The sequence below is a fragment of the Thalassophryne amazonica genome, chromosome 6 (genome assembly GCF_902500255.1).
Source record: "Thalassophryne amazonica chromosome 6, fThaAma1.1, whole genome shotgun sequence".
NCBI classification, from domain to species: domain Eukaryota; kingdom Metazoa; phylum Chordata; class Actinopteri; order Batrachoidiformes; family Batrachoididae; genus Thalassophryne; species Thalassophryne amazonica.
In genome coordinates this window covers 6,816,907-6,834,410 of record NC_047108.1, presented here as the reverse complement: position 1 = coordinate 6,834,410, position 17,504 = coordinate 6,816,907, and the positions used below count along the sequence as shown (strand labels likewise).

The window sequence follows — 17,504 nt, the reverse complement described above, 5'->3', positions numbered from 1 at the left end:
TATCATAAGCTCTTGATTTACTGATCGATCTATGTTCCAGTCCTCACCTATGGTCATGAGATTTGGCTCATGACCGAAAGAACGAGATCGCGAGTACAAGCGGCCAAGATGAGTTTCCTCTGCAGGGTGGCTGGGCGCTCCCTTAGAGATAGGGTGAGGAGCTCGGTCACTCGGGAGGAGCTCGGAGTCGAGCCGCTGCTCTTCCACATCAAAAGGAGCCAGTAGAGGTGGCTCGGGCATCTTTTCTGGATGCCCCCTGGATGCCTCGTTGGACGCCTCGCTGGACGCCTCGCTGGACGCCTCGCTGGACGCCTCGCTGGAGAGGTTCCGGGCACGTCCCATCTGGAGGAGGCCCCGGGGAAGACCCAGGACACGCTTGAGGGACTATGTCTCTTGGCTGGCTTGGGAATGCCTTGGGGTTCCCCCGGAGGAGCTGGGGGAGGTGTTTGTAGATCGGGAGGTCTGGGCGGCTTTGCTTGAGCTGCTGCCCCTGCGACCCGACTAAGGATAAAGTGGAAGAAAATGGATGGATGGATGGCTGTATCATATGAAAATTTTAAAACATAACAGAGCATTCCACTGTGTAGAGAGGAGAACCTTCCAGAAGGACAACCGTCTCTGTAGGAATCCAGCAATCAGGTCTGTATGGTAGACTGGCCAGACAGAAGCCACTCCTTAGTCCTCAGTAAAACGCACATAATTTTGATGTTCTCTCTCACGTTCTTGCCTTCAGCCTGGAGCCTTGTCCTCTGATCACAGTTTTTGGAGTTCCTGGAGTTCCCGCTGTGCCCTTTATTAACTCACTGGTGGGTGTAATTACCTTTACCTCATTGCTAACACAACACAGAATATTGTTATTCTGGAAAGCATCACACCCCATCTATTTCTTTATGGTTTAAAGATCTCATTTTTTTTTTTTAACTAAATGGAGTTTAGATTCAGAAGAGGACTGATGGGTTTCTCACACTGTGGCAACCTTCTATCACTTATCTTGGATCACTGAAGACTTTTTGACCTGATTGAACTGATTGTCGCGTGTGTGTGTGTTATTATTATTTCGTAGGGCCTCTAGTTAGTATGTTGGGATTAGATGTTCATGAATGTTGGGGTTGTAGCACATATTTGATTTCAGTTTAATTGTGCTTGCACTTTTGAAAATGATGTGCTCGTGTTTTGTCTCATGCTGAAAAAAATGATAGATGTTTAAAAAAGAAAAAGTTTTGTGCTTGTGTTGTAGTGTTGACTGTAAACTCACTTTGCTTATGTCACCTTCCTCCCTTATTGACTATATTGTCATCAACAGTTGGCTGTGGTGGTGTGAGGTCCATCCTTTCACACTCTTCCTGCTTTTCTTGTTCCACTGAAGAAACTGATGACCTGCTGTTGCAGCCCTTTACAACAAAGTGAATGTATTCACACTTTGGAAATAAATGTGTCAGTATGTGCAGGTTTAATATCTAATGTTAAACAGGGTTCTTGTCACTCTGGAAGTGAAGCAGCGCTGAGTGTTATTAAACCATCACCTGTCATCCAGTGTGAGTAATGAGTCTGGGTCTTTTACGCGCACAGGTGGCTGATGCCGGGATGCACCGTGGAGCAAATGAAGATTGTCCTCTACTTTCTTCTTTTTTGGGTTGCCCCAAACTCTGTCGTCTCACAAACTATCTGCGGCCCTTGGACCCAAAAATAACAATTTTACTCTCATCAGTCCACAAAATATTCCTCCATTTCTCTTTAGGCCAGTTGTTGTGTTCTTTGGCAAATTGTAACCTCTTCTGCACGTCTTTTATTTAACAGAGGGACTTTGCGGGGGATTTTTGCAAATAAATTAGCTTCACACAGGCGTCTTCTAACTGTCACAGCACTTACAGGTAACTCCAGACTGTCTTTGATCATCCTGGAGCTGATCTATGGGTGAGCCTTTGCCATTCTGGTTATTCTTCTATCCATTTTGATGATTGTTTTCCATTTTCTTCCACGCGTCTGTTTTTTTTTGTTGTTGTTTTTTGTGTGTCCTTTTTAAAGCATTGGAGATCATTGTAGATGAACAGCCTATAATTTTTTGCACCTGCGTATAAGTTTTCCCCTCTCCAATCAACTTTTTAATCAACTGTTCTTCTGAACAATGTCTTGAACGTCCCATTTTCCTCAGGCTTTCAAAGAGAAAAGCATGTTCAACAGGTGCTGGCTTCATCCTTAAATAGGGGACACCTGATTCACACCTGTTTGTTCCACAAAATTGATGAACTCACTGACTGAATGCCACACTACTATTATTGTGAACACCCCCTTTTCTACTTTTTTTTTACTAATAGCCCAATTTCATAGCCTTAAGAGTGTACATATCATGAATGCTTGGTCTTGTTGGATTTGTGAGAATCTACTGAATCTACTGGTACCTTGTTTCCCATGTAACAATAAGAAATATACTCAAAACCTGGATTAATCTTTTTAGTCACATAGCACTACTATTATTCTGAACACTACTGTAAGTGGGCAAATTGTGGAGAAAGGTGAAATATGGTGACATGATGTGGTTAACTTGTCAGGATTCCTGCTATAAGTAGATTTAGGAGGATCTTTCGGTGGTCTATTTTGGGTCTGTTTGTGGTGAGTGAATTATCTTAGCCTATGCTATACAAGTGAATGATTTTAATATCATTCACTGCATTTTTATGTGACGGATTAACAACCCTAACAAACAATCTGAGCAATCTTGTTTTGAAATGTCTTCCACAAACTCCAACATCCGCCATCGCTGATTTGCTTGTTTATGCAAATTCTTTTTGCATTTGCGCAATATCTCTAAAATCAGAAAGGTCTTGTCTCAGAGTGATGCTGAAAAACTAATTCATGCATTTATTTCCTCTAGGCTGGACTATTGTAATTCATTATTATCAGGTTGTTTAAAAGTTCCCTGAAAAGCGTTCAGTTAATTCAAAATGCTGCAGCTAGAGTACTGACAGGGACTAGAAGGAGAGAGCATATCTCACCCATATTGGCCTCTCTTCATTGGCTTCCTGTTATTCTAGAATAGAATTTAAAATTCTTCTTCTTACTTATAAGGTTTTGAATAATCAGGTCCCATCTTATCTTAGGGACCTCATAGTACAATATCACCCCAATAGAGCGCTTCGCTCTCAGACTGCAGGCTTACTTGTAGTTCCTAGGGTTTGTAAGAGTAGAATGGGAGGCAGAGCCTTCAGCTTTCAGGCTCCTCTCCTGTGGAACCAGCTCCCAATTCAGATCAGGGAGACAGACACCCTCTCTACTTTTAAGATTAGGCTTAAAACTTTCCTTTTTGCTAAAGCTTATAGTTAGGGCTGGATCAGGTGACCCTGAACCATCCCTTAGTTATGCTGCTATAGACGTAGACTGCTGGGGGGTTCCCATGATGCACTGAGTGTTTCTTTCTCTTTTTGCTCCGTATGCACCACTCTGCATTTAATCATTAGTGATTGATCTCTGCTCCCCTCCACAGCATGTCTTTTTCCTGGTTCTTTCCCTCAGCCCCAACCAGTCCCAGCAGAAGACTGCCCCTCCCTGAGCCTGGTTCTGCTGGAGGTTTCTTCCTGTTAAAAGGGAGTTTTTCCTTCCCACTGTTGCCAAGTGCTTGCTCACAGGGGGTCGTTTTGACCGTTGGGGTTTTTCTGTAATTATTGTATGGCCTTGCCTTACAATATGAAGCGCCTTGGGGCAACTCTTTGTTGTGATTTGGCGCTATATAAATAAAATTGATTTGATTTGATTTATGCAAAAGCTAGAAAGGAAAGCAAATATCTGGAAGCCTGGTTTCTATCGGCTCTCAAGAAAATGTGGAAAAATAATCTGGCCTTGACATGGAATGATGAGGAGCAGTGCAGAATCTGCCTTCTTTGACACTGGTGGAGGTTTACACATTTTGAATGACCTTCTGGTTCCAGGCAAATGTGGAAATTTACATTTTTGTTATGAAGGAAGCGACGGAGAAAACCAAGAAACACTGGCACAATGAAGACATCTCTTTTTGTGAAGTTTGTGTTTTAAATGAAAATTGTAGGGTGGAGTGACTGTGTCAGCATAAATCCATAAATCGCTGTTCAGCAATGAATGACTCCATCCATCGATTCTGGGAAGTCTGATGGCCTTACGCTCATCGACAAGAAGTAAAGCATTAAAGTAGTTGAAAGTCTCACAACTGAACTTGAATGTAGCCTATACACAGTTTTTGTAACAGGCCTATAATTAAAATGTCAGACAAAACCACTGCCATTCATCTTATTTTGAAGGAGAAACCAGATATGAGTGGCTTTGCTCCGCCCCATTTTAGCCCTGCAGCTTTTCATCAATAATTCACCTCTGAGAAGCTGACCTTCCTCTTCATGAGACAGCTGACCTGAGACCAGCCCGTGAGGCTGCTGCCTTCAGTCTCCTCACAGTCTGCAGACCGACTGCACGCAGGTGAGTCACCCGCTCACATTTTACACTGACAGCACTTCTGCTCTGTTTCCTCCTTATTGATTGGACTGATCATCAGTACGGCTTCTAGTGGCTCTATGTTGTTGTTCTGACACGATAGTAATATTTCACATTACGCTTCTTGATTTCTTCCTTGTGGCATCGGCTGTGATTCTTTTCTGAAACCTTTTTATCAGACCTCCGAGACACTGCAAAGGGTTTGCAAAACTTTGGGATTAGAGGAAATTTGGAGAATCCTGAACCAATCTGGTAGAGATTACATGTTTTTATTCCATGATCAAGTTTTAATCCATTTTACTTTATTTTATAAACTGGTTCATTGACAGTAGCTGCTATATTTGGAAAGTAAAATTAAATATTCCAAAACAACTGAACCAACATTATATACCAGCATGAGAGAACTCAGTTAAAATATCCATACACAGTAAAATCACTAGTGCAAAACCAACACTGACAGTGTTAAATTAACACTGACAATGTACATATGGTCCTAATCTGGTCAGAGTGGGACCATATGTACATTGTCAGTGTTAATTTAACACTGGTGATTTTACTGTTGTTGTAAGAACAATGACCCTATTTCTTTAATGCAAGTGGATATGAAAATTACTTCTGAACTCCCAGCAAACCAGTCAAATAAAGTAAATATGGTACATCATAACAATACAGACAATACAAGGTGTCTCATTAAGATTATGTGGTCTGGAAACCGGTAATCACCATTCCTCTCAATGCTGAAAACGTGATTGATACAGTAGTGTTCAGAATAATAGTAGTGCTATGTGATTAAAAAGATTAATCCAGGTTTTGAGTATATTTCTTATTGTTACATGGGAAACAAGGTACCAGTAGATTCAGTAGATTCTCACAAATCCAACAAGACCAAGCATTCATGATATGCACACTCTTAAGGCTATGAAATTGGTCTGTTAGTAAAAAAAAAAAAAAAAAGTAGAAAAGGGGATGTTCACAATAATAGTAGTGTGGCATTCAGTCAGTGAGTTTGTCAATTTTGTGGAACAAACAGGTGTGAATCAGGTGTCCCCTATGTAAGGATGAAGCCAGCACCTGTTGAACATGCTTTTCTCTTTGAAAGCCTGAGGAAAATGGGACGTTCAAGACATTGTTCAGAAGAACAGCGTAGTTTGATTAAAAAGTTGATTGGAGAGGGGAAAACTTATACGCAGGTGCAAAAAATTATAGGTTGTTTATCTACAATGATCTCCAATGCTTTAAAATGGACAAAAAAAAAAAAAACAGACGCGTGGAAGAAAACAGAATACAACCATCAAAATGGATAGAAGAATAACCAGAATGGCAAAGGCTCACCCATTGATCAGCTCCAGGATGATCAAAGACAGTCTGGAGTTACCTGTAAGTGCTGTAACAGTTAGAAAACGCCTATGTGAAGCTAATTTCTTTGCAAGAATCCCCCACAAAGTCCCTCTGTTAAATAAATAAATAAAAGACGTGCAGAAGAGGTTACAATTTGCGAAAGAACACATCAACTGGCCTAAAGAGAAATGGACGAATATTTTGTGGACTGATGAGAGTAAAATTGTTATTTTTTGGGTCCAAGGGCCGCAGACAGTTTGTGAGACGACCCCCAAACTCTGAATTCAAGCCACAGTTCACAGTGAAGACAGTGAAGCATGGTGGTGCAAGCATCATGATATGGGCATGTTTCTCCTACTATGGTGTTGGGCCTATATATCGCATACCAGGTATCATGGATCAGTTTGGTTATGTCAAAATACTTGAAGAGGTCATGTTGCCTTATTATGTTGCCTTTTTTTACTAATAGCCCAATTTCATAGCCTTAAGAGTGTGCATATCATGAATGCTTGGTCTTGTTGGATTTGTGAGAATCTACTGAATCTACTGGTACCTTGTTTCCCATGTAACAATAAGAAATATACTCAAAACCTGGATTAATCTTTTCAGTCACATAGCACTACTATTATTCTGAACACTACTGTATATCTGAGTGGGGCTATTTAGTGAAAATTCTCAGGTTGTATGGATTTGTTAGCCTTTATAAAGTTACTACCTATGGATCAGAACCCAGCCCATTATCAGTGTGTGGGGGAGAAGTGGAAAGGGTCAGGGACTTCCATTTCCTGGGAGTCTACATAGAGGAGAAACTGACCTGGGACAGGAACACCACACATTTGCGCCTTATCTTTCATTGCACTTGTTACATTGACAATAAAGAATCTGATTCTGAATCTGAGAATCTGCAGTGCAAAGCAGCGGGTTGCGTTGTGAATATTTCATGCAGGAGAAGAGAACAAGTCAGAGCTCACCCCTCTGACCTTTGCTGTTTTTGTTGAGTTATTGTTCCTCTACCTGCTGCCGTAAGGGGAGAGACTGATTTTCCAAGTAGGGTGGATAAAGTTATGGTTTAACAGGTCAGGACTGGGAGCACATGCTGGTGCTGTGCGTCACTGCGTCCACCACACTACAGAACCGCCTTGACTCCTGGATGGCAATCACTGAAGCAGTCACCTGGTACCAAACCTCCCAAACATCATCTACTACTATAAACAGCAAGTTGTTGTCCAAAGGTTATAGAAATGGAGGAATATTGCCACCCGGTGGACATTTACTATTCATAGACTTCTACTGCTTTATGTTGAGGACATATTACTTTTTGTGTCTAACTGTGGTACTGCAGTACCTGGTCTCATGAGGATCATTAATTAAGTCTCAGAATTCTCAAGGTAAACTGGTCCAAGACAGAAATACTCCCTTTAACAGCTTAGTGGCTCTTTACAACCTTCTAACCAGGTTCACCTCAGTGGCCTAACCAAGGTATCATGTACTTTGGCATTCTATTCTCCTTCAGTTGAAAGACCTGTTTAAAGTTATTTTTGATCCATTATTATGCAAAATCTTATGTGATATTAATAGACTTTAACTGTATCAATATGTCATTGAGGGTAATGTCATAAAAGGAATTCCCAAACAAAATGAACTTCTCTTAAAGTGGAGATTCTGTGTCATGTTGCAGGTGGTTCAACAGAATTTCAGACATTTATTTGAAAGGGTGTTTGACCTCGGGGGAGGACAGACATGGTCCAAGATCTGGCTATGATTTTGATCCAAGATGCTAGAGAAGTAGGCTACAGGCTGGAATAGGTCCAGGGAGCAAACTCCCCCCCCACCACCACAATTTAATTAAACCATATTTTTTAGATTCCCTGAACTCTACAGAGTATGAAGTGGAGAGGTAACAGAAAAAATATAGGGATCAACTTGATCAAAACAGTTTTTCTTATTATACCTCAAATTGTCTTGTCCTTGCCCAATCATGAGCTGATTTTTTTTGCAGTTTTGCCATGCATAAAAGTTGTATAAATGTTCTGTATATCATATAAAACTATACATTTTTAAAAAGCTTAGATTCTCTAGATTTACATGATGTCCACTATATTTCTGTGTAACAAACGACAAGTTCACAGTATAGCATAGTGTCAAACCATGTTTGCAGCCCTAACCCACACAGACAGTTTTAGAAAATTTTCTAAAAAGTTTCTTTTACTCCAACAAAAGTTAATGATGAATCAATATCTGATAGATAGTATCAAACTAGAGATCTCTGGCTTTCATATGACACCAAAATCACAGTAATATGTGAAGAAGAAATCAAATAACTACATTAAAATTCTATATTTATACTTCAAATTATTGCAATAGCTTTGTCTGAGCCACACGATTGTCACATCCATTTCTAGATTAGAACTTTGTGTGCATTTATTAGAATCATAAACTAAATCAAATCCTGCTGTAGTACTAGTGCAGATGTTCTTACCTGAACATTCTTCATCATCAGAAATGATCAACATATCATAAAAATGTTAATGACAGATACAAGGTTAAAACTACGCCTTTCACAGTATATTCATGACCTGGTGTCCACACATTATCTGCACTAGATCAACAAACTATTTAAATGGAACAACAAACTAGCAAACTGAATAATTATCGGATTCTGCACAGCTTAGTCATCATCACTGTTTGAATCATGACACTGGGAGAAGTCAATGTCATCGTCCTCATCTTCTGACTCTTGCAACTCCATCCCACTGTCTGCAGTCCACAAGGCTCTGTGGCAACACTGGACCAGCAAACCACAGTGGTGTAAGCTGGCCATCTTCTATGCTCCATCCGTGACCCTGTAGGGCAGGCACCTCAGGCGAAGCCTCCAGGGCTCTCTTCCAGATGGCAACCTGGTAGTTGCACCTATTCACGTGTTGCAGGAGACTTCTTCTGCAAGGTGATAGAGCTGACAGGTCAAAACATTTCTTGCAGGTAATAGGCTTTCGACAGGGCAAAGATCTATCATTCTGGCATGACGTAAAGTTTTCACACTCTGCAGATGGGTCTTCTCGTAGAGGGAACAGGTGTACGAGTCAATTGTGTCAAGGATCTCATCAGTCACTTCCCAGTCATTTCCTAACTTTTTTAAATTGTCTGTGTGGGTTAGGGCTGCGAACATTGTTTGACACTATGCTATACTGTGAACTTGTCCTTTGTTACACAGAAATATAGTGGACATCATGTAAATCTAGAGAATCTAAGCTTTTTAAAAATGTATTGTTTTATATGATATACACAACATTTATACAACCTTTATGCATGTCAAAAATGCAAAAAAAAATCAGCCTGTGATTGGGCGAGGACAAGACAATTTGAGATATAATAAAAACGGTGTTTTGATCAAGTTGATCCCTATATTTTTTCTGTTACCTCTCCATTTCATATTCTGTAGAGTTCAGGGAATCTAAAAAATATGGTTTAATTAAATTGTGTGTGTGTGGGGGGGGGGGGGGGGGGGGGGGGTGCTCCCTGGACCTATTCCAGCCTGTGGCCTAAAGCAAAACCTCATCCAGCAATTGCTCAACTCAAATTGTTGTGGACTGAAGTTGCCCTGATATATAATGTGGACATGTTGAGTATGTGACTGAATATTGGTGAATCCCCTTTTTATTGGAAGGGTTGCTCGGAAAAGGGTGTTGTTGTTGTGTGTTGGGGGGTGTGGCTGGATATTTTGGTGTTCTTTTCTTTTCTTTGCTCTCCAGGTGGCATGCAAACTGATTTGTCTGTGGAGAAGGTGCTGGCTGAAGAATCCTTCACCCTCATCAACATCATGTGCAGCACCTGTGAATGGTGCTCACATACAACCTTAAAGACTTTCAGCTGAAGCAGATAATTGGATGGCGTTCTGCATTTAACTCGTGTGATTCAAGCAGAACTGCAGGGAGCTCGACCTTGTGATGTTCGTTTGTGAGACGCTGAGGACCGCGCCTGGGTTTGACACATCGAGCCCGTGAAGCAGGGAAGGGTGAGGGACACATGCTGTCAGCACACATCAAAGAGAGTCGGTTTGTCGTGTCCACCTGGGGGGTGTTTGGCGGTGGTAGTGGGTCCAGGAGCGCCGGGCTTCGATCCTTTTGGGCGCTGGAGAGCGTGCCAGCCTTCACTCCACCAGAAGGACGCTATTTCTGTTTTTACACTTTTTATGCACCAGCGGGTGAATTAAATATATTGTTTTTGGAACCGCTTTTCTGGTTATTTGTAGCGCTGGGTTCCGTCTGACGCAGGTCCGCTCCTCAACCTGCGTCGACACATAACAGTTGTGACACTACGGGACTTCCTGTATACCAACAGTATACTGAAAATTTTTTTAGGGCTTTGAACAACTTGGAATTCTCAGGTCTCAATTCTGCAGCTATCTTAAAATTCGTAATGTGTGATTGGTAAAATTTGGCTCTCGTACACCAGTTCCTAAAACCTGTAAAGATAATTGATGAAGTACCAATGCATTATGGGGAAATCACAAGGCAGCTTTGCGTTAATTCATGATATCTGGGAGCCTGGTTTCTATCGGCTCTCAAGAAAATGTGGAAAAATAATCTGACCATGACATGGAATGATGAGGAGCAGTGCAGGATCTGCCTTCTTTGACACTGGTGGAGGTTTACACTTTTTGAGTGACCTTCTGGTTCCAGGCAAATGGGGAAATTTAAATTTTTGTTATGAAGGAAGCGATGGAGAAAACCAAGAAACACTGGCACAAGAATATTTTGATCAATATACAGTAAAACATTTGTCCGTAGTGGGTGAATGTGTTCATTTGTCTGTGGCTCTGCGACAGACTGGTGTCCTGTCCAGGGTGAACCCTGCCTCACACCCTATGACTGCTGCGATAGGCTCCAGCCCCACCCCACGACCCGATCTTGGATAAGCGGTTGAAGAGTGAGTGTAGCGTACAACCTGACTGAACTGCTTTTAACATGATCACAGGTTAGAGAGAGAGAGACAACTGGTTTTGGTATAAATTGTGCAACAGCCTCGAGAGGTAGATAGGTAGATAGATAGATACACTGTTAAACCGAACAGTCCATTTTAATACAATAATTAAGTTAATGTAACTCAAAATGTTGAAAAAAGTTATAGTCACTCATTTCCATTAATTAAACTAACTCAAAAATGAATTGTCATAACAACTCAGTTCCTTTAAGTGCATTTAAATTTCTGGTGCATTTAAGTGTTGGTGATGTATTTCCAGTGCATCTGGTCAATAAAGGATAATTATGTAAAAATATATATATATAAATGTGTTGTAATGGTTTTAGGAGCTGCGTTGAACACAGCTGTTGCAGCAGGACGCCTCATCAGCCTGAACAGCGCAGATCCGTGTAACTTTCAACACTAATATTTGGGAATGTGTGTGTGTGTGTCAGAGTAAGTTTAATACTTTCCTGACATAATTTAATGTAATTTAATTTTACTGGCTTGATATCCAGGTCAAAATGGCATTTTTGTTAACACGTATTTTGCGAGCATTTTTCTGAGTGTGTTCAGTCACGAATCTCCATTGAAAATGCATTAACATCCGGGTACTTCATCAATATTTTGCCCGGTTAGGAGACGTCATGCTGTCCACGTTTTCGTTTCCAAGAAAAAAAATATATACAGATGTGAGGGTTCTAGCTAGAATAAAATTTTAGCGAAGCGACGGGGGGGTGCGGAAGGGGGGAAGCTTTTGAAAATTCAAGGTAAAAATTGGCCATTCTATGGGTACCAAAAGGGGAAAAGCCAGGTACGACAGCCCAAGTCCCTTCATCATGTCCAGAAGGCTGGGGAAGCTTGTTGAGTGGGTAATCTCATTCTGGGTTAGACAGTACATGGCCCTCAGTGAGGCAGTCGGAGTCCGAGGACATTATTAAGTCAAGACTTAAAACCTATTTTTATTCTCTTTCTTATGAGTAGTTTTTATTTTGTTATGATTTATTCTTTTACTTCTGTTTTTAAGTATTTGAATTTTTTATTTTTATTTATTTATTTTTATTTTTTTATGTTGAACTGTTCTGTGTGAGGTGCCTTGAGACGGCTTTTGTTGTAATTTGGCACTTTATAAGCTGATTAAATTGAAATTGAACATTTTATTGAGTCTTAAAGTAAATAAATATGAAATTGGCTACTGGATCCTTAAACTCTGGACATAATAAACTCTACATGGTGGATCCTTGATCTCTGGACATAAACAGAAATAAAATCTGTTAGTTTTTGTCAAAAGCATTTGCTTTCAGACATTATTATTGGACATTATTATGAATGTACTTCCATATATGAGCTGCAGATCTTGCAGATGTGCTGCAGGTCAGGTTTATAAAGACTGCAAGGCGTCTCATTTTGGGAGGAAAAAACATTTTAGTCAATTGTAGTTTATTGTCTGTATTGCAACGTTTGTAAGAGGTGTCATTTTATTTAAAGCGGCGATTTGTTTTAAAGTTATTAACTCCGAGCAGACTCTGTCTCAGCAGAGAGCCGCGCAGCATTTGAAGCTGTGACAAAACGCAGGATGATTCTCGTTTCTCGACTGCAACAAGACAAGAGTCCCAGTTAGTGACTTTAATCCACACAAAAGTGACTCATGATATTTTAATGGCTTTCAGAGGGGTTAAGAAGCGAACTTACCGCTTCTGAAGAGCAGCGAATCAAAGAGCCACGAGCTCGATTCACGCTTCAAACTGGAGTCGCGCTGCAGAAATGCATTAAAATTATAATCCTGCGAACTAATCCCCATTTTTACTAAATATACCTGTAATCTGAATACGTCTTTTTTTCTGTAAATGTAGCGGAATACAGTTACCTTTTTTTTTTGTATCCTAATTATGTAATGCTGTTACATGTATTCCCTTACTCCCCAAGCCTGGTCACTTTGTCACTGAAAAACATAAACTAGATTTACATAAGTTTAATTAACTATAACTTGTTAAGTTACTAAAACTTTAACAATTTAATTTTTGAAAATTATTTTATTTAAGTTGGCAAACTCAAATGGTTTAAGGCAACTGGTTTCCTAAAATGGTTAGGGGACTTCAAAGTAAAGATGCTTTTGTTCTTGTTTTCCTGATCATGCTTTTGCAGAAGCAGCTGGAATTCAATGATTCACGCTCGGGTAACAGTCTTGTAATTCTGGATATTTTATTGATTTAACAATAAATGTGGCTGCAAAACATCTGTAAATTAAAAGCTAAATCAGCTTGACTGAACCGAACTTTGAAACAGAGTTGTTGAAATTAAATCTTGACTTTGAGACAAACTGTGGTTCATCAGTTTTCATGAAACAATGTTAGAATTTATTGGAGCAACTGTGTTTTTATGTTTGTGTGTGAAAGATCTCGCGTTTGTTTTGACAGTGACAGAACAATATTGATGGTTTAAACTCGTGTTACAGTCCTCACATGTGCGCACACACACACACACACACACACACACAGTGTGTATGTTGTTGCTTGAGGAGACGTTACGTTCATGTGAAGTTGAACTGAGCTGAATGAATCGAGTTCAGAGCTTAACAACATTTAAAATGTCACTGAACAGAACTGATACGAGTTTGATCAGGAAGAAAAGGAACACATCAAACTAATGGGATTTCAACTACGCCATTTTACTTTATGTACTGAGCAGATTGTTTTCAAACAGCTGGAAAAGAAAAAGAAAAAAAAACTACTACTTTTTAGAATTTAGTACACAAATTTAAATTTATTTTGCGTGTCCTGAAATCAACACAAGGTCAAAATTATACATGCACATAGACACGGCACATCTTATATTTGAATGTCTGTGATGAACTTTGACCAGGTGTTTATGGTTGTTACCAACAAGCTTCTGACTGAATTCTGATTGGATATTTGACCGCTCTTCTCGGCAAAATTAGTAGAATTCTATTAAATTTGTTGGTTTCCAAACAAGAACTGGACTTTTCAGTACTGTCCAGGTATATTCAATAGGTTGAGGTTAGAACCAATCAAAATGTATGATATGTCAGTTTTGTGAATTCCACGAGTCTGGGAGCATGTGCTAGTACCATGCGTTGCCTGCAGCTCTAATAAGTTCAATGTGGCGATTCCACCCCCACCCCTCCATCTCTGCACATTGCTCAGCATAGATCAGCACAAGCCCAAAAACGCTGATCAAATTTTGAACAGTTTTGAACATGTTCAAAATATTCTGGAGTTCTGGAAACCCCAGACTACTTTCACTCAGCTCGAGGCTGCCTGGTACAGGCTTCACACACCTTATTGTCCGTGTTTAACGCCAAGCACTGAAAGAATAACCTCAAAATATCAAAACTTTTGGATGGAGTGTACACCAAGTTCGCTCAATTACATCGAGTTGTGCTGCACCTTTCCCTGACCGTCCTAGGTGCTCTGGGAAAAAAAGTACTTTTCCCCCACTTTTGCTGAGTGGTGTGCCTGCTCAGGAGGACTCAGCATCAGACATGGCTAGATAAGAGCAGCCAACATGACCCAAGTTGTAGCTCATCCTATTGTGGCATCAAACTCCACCAGGTGTCAGAGCAGTTTATACTTTTTAAGTTTTCTTTCTACGCTATGACCTCAAAACATTCAACAAAATAAATGAAATAAACCCTCTTCTTTTACACCGTCTGTTGGCTGGCAGCCCAAACTGTATGGAGAAAAACACATGACCACAGTTTCAATATAACTGAATTGGTACTTTATTTTTATTGTGTAATTTTGTGTGGTACCTTGCCTTCACCTTTACCACTCTAATCCTATTGCCAACAGTAATAATGCTAAGTTTCTACAAAGATTGAAACACCAAGTCTGACAAGCTTATATATCTACGGTTAAAAAGAAAAGCTGTTGGTTTGAATCCCAAACATTTTACCACTGTGTCTTTCTGTGCAGGTCCAACAACCGCTGATGCTTAGTCTCCAGTGGACATAGTATGGACGATAGCCATGGCGCACTGTAGTGTGAGAGTTTTTTTCTTTTAAATCACAGTTATCTGAATTTCTCTCTTTGGTTTTCTCCTGAAGCCCCAAACAACAACAACAAGAACAACAGTTCACTTTTAGCTTTTTTTTTTTTTAGCTTTGATACAGTGTATGTGCTTTACACATGTACGTTTCAGATTTAAAGAAAGGTTGTTTGTTCAATAAATGTCGAACAAAACAGCTATCCATAACATAGTTTTCAAAAAGTGTCAGAACTGTCTTTCAGGTTCACTTTACCAACCACAAAGCTGTGAGTGGTGAAGTTACTGTCCACACAGTTTCTCCAATCACAGCCACAGAAGCATAGACCTAACTTAGGACGTTTGGTGTGTTATATCAACAGCTGTGCAAACTCATCCAATAAATTATTTAGGCTTTTATATTAATTCATCCATTTTCTAACACTTATGCGGGTCCTGGATGAGATGGCAGCAGACCAAGCAGCTCTGCCCACCTTCCCTATTCCTGGACAAGTCCTGTAAGTCTTCCCTGTGGGATCCCAAGATATTCCCAACCCATCTGGGAAATATAATCCTTCCAGCATGTCCTGGGTCTTCCCCAGGGTCTCCTCCCAGTTAAATGTGCCTGGAAGACCTCTGTAGGGAGATGACCATGGGCATCCTCACCAGATGCCTGAACCACCGCAGCTGTCTCCTTTCAATGCAAAGAAGCAGGACTCTACACTCTACTCTGAGTCCCTCTGGGTAGTCAAGCTTCTTACCCTGTACAGAAGTGTAAGATCAGATACCCGACAGAGGAATCTCATTTCTCCTGCTTGCATTTGCGATCTGATTCTCTTGGTCATTACCCAAATTTCATGGCCATAGGTGAAGATAGGAGCGTAAAATGACTGGTAAATTGAGAGTCTCGCCTTCTGGCTCAGCTCTTTCTTCACCATGACGGTCCAGTATAGCATCTGTAAAACATCAGATGCCGCCCCAATCTGTCTATCGATCTCACAGTCCAACTTACCCCCACTCATGATCAAGACCCCAAGATACTTGAACTCCTCCACCTGGTGCAATAACTCTTCACTGACCCAGAGGGGCTGGTCCACCCTTTTCCGACATATGACCATGGTTTCAGATTTGCAAGTGCTGATTCTCATCGCAGTCGCTTCACACTCAAACCTGCTCAGTGCACATGAGAGGTCATTGCCTGATGAAGCCAACAGAACCACATCATCTACAAAAAACAGAGATGCAACTCTGAGGTCACCAAACTGGACACCCTCCAATCCCTGATTGCACCTTGACATCTCATCCATGAACATCACAAACAGGATTGGCAATGAGAGGCAGCCCTGGCAGAGTCCAACTCCCACACCCAACAGGCCCGATGTAATGTTAAGAATATGGACACAGCTCCTACTTTGGTCATATAGAGACTGAATCATGTGTTGCAGTGGTTCCGGTACCCCATGCTCGCACAGTGCCCCCCACAAGACACCTCGAGAGACCCGGTTGTATACATTTTCCAAGTCGACAAAAAACATGTCAATTGGTTGGTCATACTCCCAAGACCCTTCTAATACCTTTGTGAGGGTAAAGACCTGGTCCACCTTTCCGCGACCAGAACAGAACCCAGGCCTCCTGAATCTGAGGTTTGACTAATGGTCTATGTCTCCTTTCTAGTACCCTGGTATAGGCTTTCCCGGGGATGCTGAGAAGTGTGATTCCTCTATAATTGGAACATAGTCTTTGGTCCCCCTTTTTAAAGATGGGGACCACCACCCTAGTTTGCCAGTCAAGAGGTATTGTTCCTGACTTCCATGCCATGGTATAAGTGTGTCAGCAATGACAGCTTGCATTGCTTCTTCTGAATCTGAGGTTCCACTAACAGTGGAACCTCAGTCTTCTCTCTAGTACCCTGGCAAAGAATTACCCAGGGAGACTGAGAAATGTGATTCCTCTATAACTGGAACACACGCTCTTTCCCCTTTTTTAAAGATTGGGACCACCACCCCAGATTACAGTCCAGATGTACTGTCCCCAACTTCCATGCAATGTAGCATTGTAGCATCTAAAATTAGAAAGGTCTTGTCTCAGAATGATGCTGAAAAACTAATTCATGCATTTATTTCCTCTAGGCTGGACTACTGTAATTCATTATTATCAGGTTGTCCTAAAAGTTCCCTGAAAAGCCTTCAGTTAATTCAAAATGCTGCAGCTAGAGTACTGACGGGGACTAGAAGGAGAGAGCATATTTCACCCATATTGGCTTCTCTTCATTGGCTTCCTGTTAATTCTAGAATAGATTTTAAAATTCTTCTTCTTACTTATAAGGTTTTGAATAATCAGGTCCCATCTTATCTTAGGGACCTCATAGTACCATATCACCCCAATAGAGCGCTTCGCTCTCAGACTGTAGGCTTACTTGTAGTTCCTAGGGTTTTTAAGAGTAGAATGGGAGGCAGAGCCTTCAGCTTTCAGGCTCCTCTCCTCTGGAACCAGCTCCCAACTCGGATCAGGGAGACAGACACCCTCTCTACTTTTAAGATTAGGGTTAAAACTTTCCTTTTTGCTAAAGCTTATAGTTAGGGCTGGATCAGGTGACCCAGAACCATCCCTTAGTTATGCTGCTATAGACTTAGACTGCTGAGGGGTTCCCATGATGCACTGTGTGTTTCTTTCTCTTTTGCTCTGTATGCACCACTCTGCATTTAATCATTAGTGATTGATCTCTGCTCCCCTCCACAGCATGTCTTTTTCCTGATTCTCTCCCTCAG

General features: G+C 40.9%; 2 protein-coding genes across 3 annotated transcripts in view; both read left to right on the top strand.

Moving 5' to 3' along the window:
* The window catches only part of l3mbtl1 (L3MBTL histone methyl-lysine binding protein 1), a 123,969-nt gene extending 122,126 nt beyond the window's left edge, over positions 1–1,843 (top strand). For both annotated transcript variants that reach the window (XM_034171716.1, XM_034171717.1), the window contains one exon: positions 1,833–1,843. The gene's annotated coding sequence lies outside the window, so the exon portion shown is untranslated. The remainder of the gene's footprint in view (positions 1–1,832) is intronic.
* A 2,477-nt stretch (positions 1,844–4,320) lies between these two features.
* sgk2a (serum/glucocorticoid regulated kinase 2a) overlaps positions 4,321–17,504 on the top strand; it is an 84,144-nt gene continuing 70,960 nt past the window's right edge. The window contains exons 1-2 of the mRNA XM_034171715.1: positions 4,321–4,440; positions 14,688–14,755. Coding sequence (XP_034027606.1) covers positions 14,741–14,755 — 15 coding nt within the window. The 5' untranslated portion in view covers positions 4,321–4,440; positions 14,688–14,740. The remainder of the gene's footprint in view (positions 4,441–14,687; positions 14,756–17,504) is intronic.